Genomic DNA, 11,745 nt, shown 5'->3' with positions numbered 1-11,745 from the left:
ATATAAATTATATCTATCCCAGGGGTCTGTGCGTTCCATCGACTTGGCAAGTGCAAAGGACTTCATTCTGAACAAGATTGCGGGAAAAGAATAATGTGCTTGTTCTTCTTGTTTCAAAGAAAACATCACTCTATTCAAACAGAGAATACGCTACAGAGGTTACCTCGATAACCTTATAGATAAAACCCTTTCAGAAGTCAATTTCCGCGGAAGAATGTCGGCACTACAAAACAAACAAAAAACGCGCGAAAACATTTTGCCGTGTGTTACGGAATATCGCCTTTCTGTGCCTAATCTAAAACCATTCAGATGAGTAAATGGCACTTGATAGAAAATCAGCCTCTGCTAAGAGAGATCTACAAAGACCCTTCCCTACTTTCGTACAGAAAAGGGAGATCTTTGACAGACGTACTCGTAAGAGCAAATTAGCTTTGAAGGTCATATTCTTCCTATCTCGACCAATAGGAGCCGTGTTTGGCCTGTCTTCATTATTTCACCAAACAAGCTCTTCCATGTCAGAATTCATTTTTCCCGCCATTTTGAATCTTGTTGTGTAAAAATAACAGCCGCTGACCACGAAACTCTATTTTCTCACTTTAGCTTTAATTAAGTTCGACTTCGAATAGGTATTAGATTCGGCTCATGTAAAGTTCGACGTATGAACCGGGCCTTACCTTTTTGGAGAACTGTCAAGACCTTCATTCCACTTCTGAATTTTCTCTTACTTTACGACGGTAAAGAACGACCTATCCAATCTACCGCTTTGAGTTTCTGATTTCGCGCACTCGCGGCCTGGCTGGAGCACGCTTTATTAAGGCCGGTTTACAAATGCGACATGGCGGCGACAAAAATCGCCGCGGAAATCGCGACAAAAATTGTATCAAAAATCGCATGTGTAAACCGGCCTTTAGCCAATCAGGTTTAAGGTTTTAAGATGATTTCCTCGAATTAAAGTTGTTGGTCGGGAAATTTTTCTCAAACTTTCTGTGATTGTTTACTAGCATGCATTATTTCAAAAAATGCAATAAAAAGTATTTATAGGTCACCATGTCCACAAAACAGCCTCGATCCACCCAAATTACCCCATAATTGCTTGCAATATTCGCTTTCAAATAAAAGTCTATTTGATCAGTTCTTGTCATGTCGGGTGGCCCACCCTGTCAACACTTCGAAAAACGTTATACATCGAATGTATGAAGCATAAGTAGGAAATTTAAATAAAGATACATTTCTTGGCAGGGAAGCACAATATGAGGCAGTATTGAGCCAAAACGTTTCTTGTGTGCGTGTTCTTCGTTCACTATTTAATGTCCGCAAGCGGTGGGAAAGTTCCAACCTCATTCCAATGATTTTTCCCTTGTAAAATTGGTAAAAGGAGGGGGGGGGGGGGGAGTTTTTTTTGCACCCCTCGACATTTTACAATAGGAAAGTTCTGGGAACCAGCTTAGCGTTAAGCTCCATTTTTGTAGTCAACTTTTTCAAAAAATCTGTAATCACATAAAGAGGATAATAGCTAATTTCAAATGAAAGCGCTCTGTGAGCAAACTCGTGAATTGAACAGGAAAATGAAATGATATTTCGGATAATGATTAAAGTTATTTGCTTCTTTGGTTTTCATACCTAGAGCATGGACAGCAGTTTTTCGCTAAGGTAGCAAAGAAACACCACTATGGCCATCTTAGTCATGATCAGTGGTTTAATAGATCCGCGTAAAAGATTTTAGCTGCCTAACACGTGACCGAAATCTTGCCGGTGTTTTCAAAGCGTGGCAGTTCCTTTCTACGTCCAAACGACGGATCCTATCAACGTTTTATAACATCAGAAGGACAGGACTTTCAAATTTCCTAAAGTTATTATTTTAGCTTTACCTAAAGTAAATGAGGAATGAGTGGTGTTGCCTACTCGGTGGTTGTCGCTATGCGTATGCAAATTTTCAGTGGTCACGTTTGCTCCAGTGAATCGATCTTATCGCCAACACTCAGTTTCAGTTTCCTATTCTACCTTTAGCCTTTCACTCACGGCATTGCCTTGAACGTTTACATTTTGCGGCTGGAGATATAAATGCGTGAAGTGTTGTGTTACTGTATGCAACGTTAAGTGTTTACGTCCTGTTCAGAAGATTATAGACTTTAGTGGTACTGATTCCTGCGCAATTAGGCTGACGTAATAGTATGCACATGTGCGGTATGCATAAGAGAAAGCACGAGTTTTTTTTAGGTACGTCATGTTTTGTGATCGACTGAAAAGTGAGCTATTCCACAATGCATTCATTGTCGCACCGCAATCAGATTGGGGATAAATTTGGCTTCCATACCTTAGTGTCACTCAGAGTCTTTAACGCTTTCCAAACTATTTTCAGTTTTTCCAAAGTTTCAATTTTCCAAAGAAAGTGTCATTTTTATGCTATTAGTGCGGAGATGAATTTTTAATTAACGTTAAGTTTTTGTCGATTCCTACGGAGTAAATAGTTAACACATCAAGAAAACTTCTTTTCAGCGGAGTGATTTTTATTGTCCTCACAAATTAGCCATTTAAGTAATCTTAAGTCTTATTTGTCTAAATCAAGGGGTCCGAAATTCGGACCCTTGGTTCAACTAAATCCGCAGAAAGTGCGTTTTTAAAAATAACTCACTTTAATTCCAGGGGTCCGAAATTCGGACCCTTGGTTCAGCTAAATCCGCAGAAAATGCGTTTTTAAAAATAATTCACTTTAATTCCAGGGGTCCGAAATTCGGACCCTTGCTTCAACTAAATCCGCAGAAAATGCGTTTTTAAAAATAATTCATTTTAATTCCAGGGGTCCGAAATTCGGACCCTTGGCTCAACTAAATCCGCAGAAAATGCGTTGTTAAAAATTCTTCACTTTCAGTCTAGGGGTCCGAAATTCGGATCCTTGATTCAACTAAATCCGCAGAAAATGCGTTTTTCAAAACAATTTACTTTAAGTCTAGGGGTCCGAAATTCGGACCCTTGGTTCAACTAAATCCGCAGAAAATGCGTTTTTCAACAAAACAATTTACTTTAAGTCTAGGGGTCCAAAATTCGGACTCTTGGTTCAACTAAATCCGCAGAAAATGCGTTTTTCAAAACAATTTACTTTAAGTCTAGGGGTCCGAAATTCGGACCCTTGCTTCGATTAAAAAATCTATTGTAAAAACAAAACGCTGCAACTCCGAAGATAGGACAATTGCCTTAAGCCAAACCTCAAATCTCTTTTAAATGACTTGTGCTTACGATGAAAAGTGAGTTCAGTGCTATCCGTCAACAAAATTGCAGGGTTACTTGACACACTATTTATAAGAGGTGATTCTGCAACATTTAATAACTCTACTCTTTAAGGGAAAAAAACTGTTTCCAGTTGTTCAAAGGATGAATAAGGATAAGTCATTTAATTAGACAAAATTTCTATCAAAATGATTTGCGTACTTCAATCGATAATGATTTATCAAACAGACCACCCTTATATATTCACCCTTTGTACCACCGGCGTCTATAAAAAATTCTAATGCTGTTTGTGAGTTTCTCGTAGAGGAACCGGGTTTATTTTTTCCTTCCTGGGCTTTACGAGGCTGGACTTTGGAAGCCAGGTGAAACCTTACGTTTTCCTGCACTTCCTCTTTACCGAAATATAAGCCATTTCTGCCACTCCGCATAGTTGCAACTATTGCAGCCGCATTATGCGAAAAAACATCTACCACATAATCACCAGAGCGACTAAAATGGTTGACGATCCACTCGTACTTCAGGTTCCATTTCCATGTCCTTCTGGAGCTTTTCTAGGAAAATTGAATCAACTTTCCTAATGAGGATTTCATCTCTCGGGGTTTGCAGCTTTTCTATTGGTAAGAAATGAATTCCTGAAATGAAATATTCAAACTGTTAGAACTATAAAAACAAGCCTGTTTCTACTGAGGCTTTTACACATTGTGGTTTTCATTCTCATTAAAAAGATCGGTCCACCACAAAAGTCACTAACAAATATTTTTGTCGGAGAAATGCCTCGTAATGCTTTATGCTTCTGCCTCGTCACTAAAACTGCTCGCATAATGTAGAGTCAAGCCTAGCTTTTCCGGAGTATACGTTGCCGTTTAAAAGGCTTGCTGTGATGTGTTCGGCTATAAGCGTTTTATTTTCTTGATTTTTTTTACTTCAGGCACGCAAAGGTTGACAGTAACAGTGAAATTTATTTACCCTCGACTCGACATTCTTCACATCTTTTCTGCATTTCAGCGAACTGTCCATCGCTAGTGGCTTCTTTTTCGCTGTCGCTCACTTTATTTCTTCGTTTACTCGGAATACGGTGTATTGGCGAGATTTCGAGAGTTTTTCCTTTACGACTTGTCTGTGCAGTTGCCACTGAAGAAGAACAGGCGAGAGGATCTTCATTTCCACCGCAACTGGTGGATCGACTAAAAGAGATAAGAAATTTCCTGTGTAAGTAATCATCTCTAGGATCATATCTGATTTACAGGATGCGTTTTGTTTGCAAACTTATAAGGCAAGGCCACTTCTACCCCTTCAACATCTATGTTTATTGCAAAACTATTCCCTTGTCTCCCACGTAGCAGTTCTTTGTCTCGTCACCCAACGTTCATCGAGACAAATTCCCTGTGGCGTGGGAGCCGACTAACCAAACTCATGTTAACATCTAAATTATCTCCTATCCAATTTGTTCTTCGGGTCTGGCTGCTGGCTTTTCGGCTTTTTTTTTTTTTTTTACCTCATTAACCTTGGTTGACCACATATTAAAGTACAGGAAATGACTGTAATTACTGTTCTCCACTAAAAGTAAAGGATTTTGATTGCAAATTTAACAAATCAGTCGAGAAGAGACCGCTCACCCCTATGTTTTTACAGCAACTATGTTTTATCGTACATTTCCCGTGAGCGCTCTCTATTTGTAAGGAATAACCGGTGAAAATTTAATTTCCGCCAAATGTAACAGTACAATTCTCAAGTGCTTTTCATTTTATATGAAAAAAAACAGTAGTTCCGTTGGGGAATCAAATGGAACGGTTCTTTCCACTGGAAATTTTGGGAAAAAAGCGCGTAACTCACCAAGGAGCATAGTACGTAAGTGTGATGAGGCAAATGGTTCGGTGATATTCCGTTTATTTCGGCAAGAACGAGAAAGAGGAATCCGTTTGCAATTATTCCTTTTTTTTTTTTCACAAAAAAATCCAGTGGAAAGGAAACCGGAAGGACTGTTGCACCATTTGTTGTCCTACCAAAACGACCATTTTTTTTTTCGATCAAAAGGAAGCGCTACGTCTTCATTCAAAAAGAACGAGTATCGAAAAGGCGGTGCCCCCCTTCTTTTTCTAACAGCAAGAAAGCAGTTAATTGGCTGGCTAGAGTTCCCCGCCGGATAACTCTATAACAGACATGTGCCAAAATCATTAAACAAAATATAAAAAAGTCCGTGGAAAGCAATTTTTTCCTGTTGTATAGCCGAGGACAAACTGAACTATACAATCGAGCGAAATTTCTTTGACTTGTTTGATGTATTCGCAACGTTTCCATTTTTCCCCCACATTCCATTTTCGCAACCAGTAGCCGAATATCCGTGACGTTAACTTTCAAATTTTCAGCCTGGATTTCGTTTAGACTGTTCATCAGTCATCTGACAGCTGTTATAACAGATAACACATTTTTAAGATGCCTCCGATTCTTTCGTGTGAACACAGAAAAATTTCACTCGGTGTGCCGCCTGTCCGGTTTTTGCCTCTACAACTTCCGACCATCTCCGGTGGCTTCTTCACTGACACCACCATCTCTACTAGATGGAATGAAAGACAAAGTTGCTTCGCTGAATACTACTAATGCCAAAACAAAGTTAAATTTTGCTTCGATTATTGAGAAGAACTGAAAGCATGTTATGAGAGCAACTACTTTCCGCTTTCTTTGAAAAAAGCTGTTGATAGAACGCTGCATTTTGATAGATTTTTCTCACTCAGATCAGAGAAGACAGAAGACTCAAGAAATGGCGGAAAAACACATGAAAACAAGGCAGTTTTCTTTGGGAAGCCGCTGCCTGGTTAGCATGAATTTTTGCTTAATTTTTCTCATCTGTAATTCAGGGCACTGCCTGATTCGCGTTATCATTCAACATAATATTATTTTGCGTTAACATTTTTTGTTTTACTTATTTAACTGATGGGAATTTGTTAACAATGACTGAGGCAAGTGCCTCGGTTTGCCTCATACTGGCTGCGGCCCTGACATGTGCGTCAACTTCAACTACATTTATTTGTAGGTCTTTCATTTCCAACAACAAAGTCTACGCTACGCAGATGTTTAAAGATACCAGAGATCATGCTACTGAAAACTATATCATGTTCGTTTTGCAATACTTTAATGCAATTATGCTGGTTAATTGTTCAAGTCTCTCCTCTCAAACAAATCTCCCCTCTTATCCCTGCCCCCTGCTGGGCAATCACAGGTTTCCCTTTGTGGCACAATAACGACGGTGCCTACTAATACCAAAGTATTTTTGTGCAGTTTATGACTATGCGGGAAAAGGGCTATTGAATTAAAAAAAAATGGGGGTAACCACCCATTTTTCAGAGATAATTAAGCAACAATTATTCTAAAAGCAGAAAAATACAAAGCAAAGTATGGTGTTTTTTTTTCCAAATTGAAGCTTCATTATCTCTGAAAAATGCATGGTTTCCCTCAATATTCTTTTTTGATACCAAAAGCTCTTGCAAAGTGCTGCTTTCTCCACCTAGTTTTAAACCACATAAAAATATCCCTGTATTAGTAGGTACCACCCATAGGAAACCCGAGTATCTTGAGACGTGCAGAACATATGCACAGTAACAATGAGAGGTGAACACCCCCTTTGGGGTGGATTTGACCAAGAGAAGGGGGGGATTAAATAAGCACTCAGACTGAGTTATGCACAGGAGCAAGCAATAAATTTTTAATGGCTTTTAAGTGGGAAATACCATTGTGTAGTTCCAGACCAGAAAATAATTATCTGTAATCCCACATGGAAATAATTGGAAATTTCAGGAGGCTGTGGAGGGGTGTGCCACAAAGGGCAAAAAATTTAAAGGAAACTACGAAGCTAAATTGGAATTGCTGTACCAGAAGGATAGGGGGTGGGCGTTTAGAAAAAATCCTTCCGTCGGCTATGAATGTTTTCTGGAACTACACGTTTTGGAATTCATTAATAAAAGTGACATGCTTTCTTGATGTACTTTACAGTCATGGCAATTAAGTTTGTATTGTTGGTCTACATAGTAAAAAAAAACGATTGTCATACACGTGTAATTACCGTTGAATTTTTTAATTGGTAACAACTGATCAACCTTAATATTGAATGTGAAATTACTCATAGAATACACCTGTATAGTATAATTGTATAGTATTAAATGTAAAAGGTCTAATCCACTGTTAGTATTGATTGAGCTAGATGACTCACCGCAGTACTTGCATGTTAGCTCCAATTCAGGGCTCCAAGCTCACTTTTTCTCAATGTTACCTTTTTATACCAGATATAAACTTTTAACAGTCACCAATATTGACACACTCTTAATATTGTGTGAGTTAGAAAACCACTGAATATAAATTAGTCTTTTGCATGAGTATGCTGTAAAACGTTTTTTACCAGTATTTTTTTTGGATCTTAAAAATTTAATATAAAAAATAAAGCTGCTTAGCACTACATGTATACTAATGTACTGCTTGAACACTCACTAAATCAGCAGCCTTTAGCACAATCTCAGTCGTCATTATTTGTTTACTCACCATGGCAACCAAACAGTTGTAGCTTGGACCCCAGTCTTGTACCCAGAGTCCTTAAGCTCTTTGACTAGTGGTTAGTCGGCAGGAGAGACTCTGGGGAACTGCAATTTTATTTAAATTCTTTAATTGGCTGCCTTGTAATAGCTTCATTGTTTTACCGCAGAAATCCTGTGGTAATAAAATTCCACTTCCCCACAGTCTCTCTTGGTGACCAACTGCTGGCCAAGGAGGCTGAGGACTCTGGGTATGAGATTGCTTGGACCCCTGTCCAGTTTCAGTAAAATGTGATGACTACAGCCCCATCATTTACACCCTCTCACCACTGGATGGGATGTTTGACTATTGCAGTGATGCCAACTCTCCCGCTTTTGGCGGGAGACTTACGCTTTTTTGCCTCATCTCCCGCTCTCCCGCTTTGGTACATAAATCTCCCGCTTTTTACGTCGGCTATAAATACTTAATATTGAACGCTGATGACGGCGTTTTTGTTTTCGTTTAACCATGAAGAAATGTTGAAATTACGGTAGAACGGTGAAGTCCCCCCCCCCCCCCCCCCCCACTGAAGGCCTAAATATAGCCGTAATTCCACAGCCCTCGGAGGCTCTTCGCTGTTGCTGACACGGTTCTGCTGGCTGCCCATGAAGATTTCTGGACGTCTCCCGATTTTTGAACTCCGTGGGTTGGCATGTATGCTATTGTAGCTAGCTTCCTGTAACAGTTCACTGGTATGCAAAATTTATGTCTGAAAGTCCCAAGATTCAGTGAAAATCAACATCCACTTTCTCCTTAATATTCTACACATTCTTCTTGTGGTACTAGTTAGGAGAATGTGTTTAAATATCAAAATATCTTCTGTGATCATTTCCTTTAATCTCATTGACCTTTACATCTGAACGAAAAAGATATATTACAGCTGTATTAGGAGACATTTGATACTGGTCACTAAAAGGGGTAAAGGGTTCAGCTGACTGGAGAGAAATACACTCTTAGTAAACTATCTGTCTAAATTTGAAACAAGACTTGCTCGGTGGGCATACAGAATATCAACAGTACAATACTTTATTCTTTTTAATTTAGAGTGCTTTCCATTATTTTATCAGAATTGAACAGCCAGAACAGTTAGTTTGTAAAAAAATAATGGAATGCGCCATTCTGAAGGGTAGGTTCTACAAATTCTTCAAAATTGCACATTAAGGAAACTTTCTGTGCCATTCTGAAGAAATTGGTGAATTCCATCGGTGAAATGACCGGTCTGGCCAGCCAGTTCTGACAACCGGAAAGCACCTTTAACAGCACTTTTATTTTTTCCACAGCTCTTTCTTCACTTTCAATTTCTATTAAGCGGTTTTCACTGATTTGAGTCTCGTAAAACCAAAACCAGCGTAATTACTTTGACTATTCACAACAGACGTAAAAAACCAATGAACCAATCAGAATTCGAAGCAAATACATGTGACAGCAGTCCCGCGCGGGAAAACGCATGTGACCAAGACGCGTTTTTTTTTTATTTTGGTTGAGAAAATGGCGCGAATGTTGGCAACCAATCATAGAGCACACTAAAGCACGACCAAACCAAACGCGAAATTACTTTCAACACTCCACTGAAAACAGCTCTACAATACTTTATTCCATATAGCTTCAAAGCAGAAAAAAAATAAAAAAAGAGAAATCTTGAGGTTATCCTTACATGCAATCTCATATTTAAATCTCTCAACTCCTGAACTCAAAGAATCTCAACTTCTTTACTGCTAGCAGGACCGTACATAGCGGGGGGGAGGGGGGGTGGGGGCAGAGGGGGCAGCTGCCCCCGCCAGGAAAAGTCTTTTTTTTTTTCTAACATAGTGTTTGAGTTTGCTGAGCTATTTCTTGTAGCTATATTGGTCCGAAATCACAAGAAAATCGACTGAAAAAACATTCCTTCAATGTGAATCCCAAATAATTATTTTGGAAGATCTTTCAAGACAAAAGCCATTACGAGTTTTCTTATATAAATAATGATTTTGTCAGTTTGGGCTGCCTATGGTCTAGAATTTGGTGTGTAAATAAAGACTGACAAGCCTATGCCACTCCCTGGTGCGCGTTTTAGCCTTTTTAAATCTCGCTTACACGAGTATGACTGCGTTACTCCCAAGTATTTGTAGCGGGTTTGGAGGATTTGATCGAGCCTTGGATTTAACCATCGTATGTTCAACCTCACAGGTCATTTGTGCCTAATGATTTTTGATTTTCCTCTTTTGAATTCTCTCCATTTTGAATATAACCTCTTACTCTGCGTGTTCAACGAAGGTGTTTTATGCCACATAGGGCATTTCAATTGGGTTTGGTTTGGCTCGTTTAAGTGCGTGATAGTTTTAACTGCCTTTCTTGTTGAGATTTGTGTAATGTTAGAACAAATTAATCATTGCTTGTATCGTGCAATGAGGTTAATTCTGTAGTTGTTGTAATGCCGGGTCGGGCTATTAGTTTTTGTCACAAGGAGTTGTGTTTCTTGGCACGGCTATTTGGTTTTTCGGTTCTCTAGCAATTGTTGTAGCGTGTTATAGAGCTATGCAACGTGTCACAGTACAACTGAAAAGGCTTGAGTTGTACTTAAGTTACGACTGTGTCTTTGCAAATGCTCCACTGTTATAGTGCGTTTGAATTGTGGAAGCTCAGTGATTTTTTTCCCTTTGTTTACAGCAGTGCATCGATTGTGTTTTAAATTTACCATTAAATGATGGACAATGTTTGATTCAAGCTAAACAAGGTGTTAAAATGAATTCCATAAAAAGTAATGACAATTTAAGACAAAAAGCATCAGTGTGCTTTTTTTTTTTTTTTTTTCTAAAGGTCGTAGAGGCACTTTTCTGTGTGGGAGTGAAAACAAAATTAATGTCCAACTAGAAACCCTGTCTGCATACGGGAGACCCCTGTAAGGGGTGTGCGGAGTTTGCCCCCACAGACAAAAAATCCTAGGTACTCACGTGATCCTTAATCTATGTCACAGAAACGAACCGAGAGAAGAGTAAGGCAAATGGTGATACAAAATGGCAGCAAATTGTGCAAATGGGAAAATTTGTTCGCAGAAGTTCATGGGTGAATTGTTCAGATCCGCGTGAGAAAATAATAAAACAAATTATAAGCACTTTAAAGCCAATCCTTAGATAACTGAAAGGGAACCTCCACTCTGACAACAAATTGACGGTTAAGCGCTGGAAATAGTGCCTAAATTCTAAATTTAGTCTTAAAATAGAAATGACATTCAAGTGTGTTAAAAATTAGATATGATTATTGACTACTTTCGCTTTTAAATTTCGTCTGCGGAGCCATTTTGAATTTTATGACGTGTTACGGTTGCCGCTGTTGTTATTCAGCAGAAGTTCTTTTGTGTGAAACAATTGAGCAACCGTATTACGTTATGAAATCCAACATGGCGGCGCCTGGGAAATTTAGAAACGAAAACAGGCGATCATCAAATCATGCTTTGTCCGACACTGAATTATTGTTTCCATGTTTTCCAACGAAATTTCAAAGTAGATTGTATTTTCAAAAATTTAACGTTAATATGTTCCCAGAGTGGAGGTTTCCTTTAAGGATCGTACCTGCTATTGCTCCTGCGCATGCGTTCTCTGCATCTAGGGATTGTCCGAGAAAAGCTGATTTCTGTTGGACGGAGCCTACTATTTCAAAGTTATTTTTGCGCGGCTTATGGCTATGCGGAAGATTTGAGCAAGTGTTATTGAAATCCAAAGAGTAAATTATGGGTAACCACACATTTTGTAGAGATAATTAAGTTTCAATTTGAAACAAAATTCCATACATTGTTTCGTATTTTAACTTTTTCAAATTATTATGCCTTAATTAAATCTGAAAAATACCTGGTTGTCCCCAATATTTTCTTTTTTAATTACAATTTCCCTTACTTAGATCTGCTTTTCCCTCCTGCCATAATTAAACTGCCCAAAATTACCTCGGTGTTAAGAGGCACCGTCCTTTAAGGTTTAACCTTTTAAG

The 11,745-nt window shown here is 38.8% G+C and overlaps 1 protein-coding gene and 1 pseudogene across 2 annotated transcripts in view; both read right to left on the bottom strand.

Moving 5' to 3' along the window:
• LOC146482777 (uncharacterized) overlaps positions 1 to 11,745 on the bottom strand; it is a 158,456-nt pseudogene that overhangs the window by 129,260 nt on the left and 17,451 nt on the right. The gene's annotated exons all lie outside the window — the stretch shown is intronic.
• Positions 2,469 to 4,725, bottom strand: LOC146482780 (uncharacterized). Its single transcript, XM_085106740.1, has 3 exons — positions 4,721 to 4,725; positions 4,192 to 4,409; positions 2,469 to 3,857 (listed from the first exon to the last, which is right to left on the bottom strand). The coding sequence occupies exons 1-3, from the start codon at positions 4,723 to 4,725 to the stop codon at positions 3,715 to 3,717; spliced, it is 366 nt and encodes a 121-aa protein (XP_084962866.1). The 3' UTR covers positions 2,469 to 3,714.

The sequence above is a fragment of the Pavona decussata genome, unplaced genomic scaffold (assembly GCF_977016875.1).
Source record: "Pavona decussata unplaced genomic scaffold, jaPavDecu1.1 SCAFFOLD_44, whole genome shotgun sequence".
NCBI classification, from domain to species: domain Eukaryota; kingdom Metazoa; phylum Cnidaria; class Anthozoa; order Scleractinia; family Agariciidae; genus Pavona; species Pavona decussata.
Note: the sequence above shows the minus strand (reverse complement) of the source record. Positions and strands in the feature narration are given on the sequence as shown.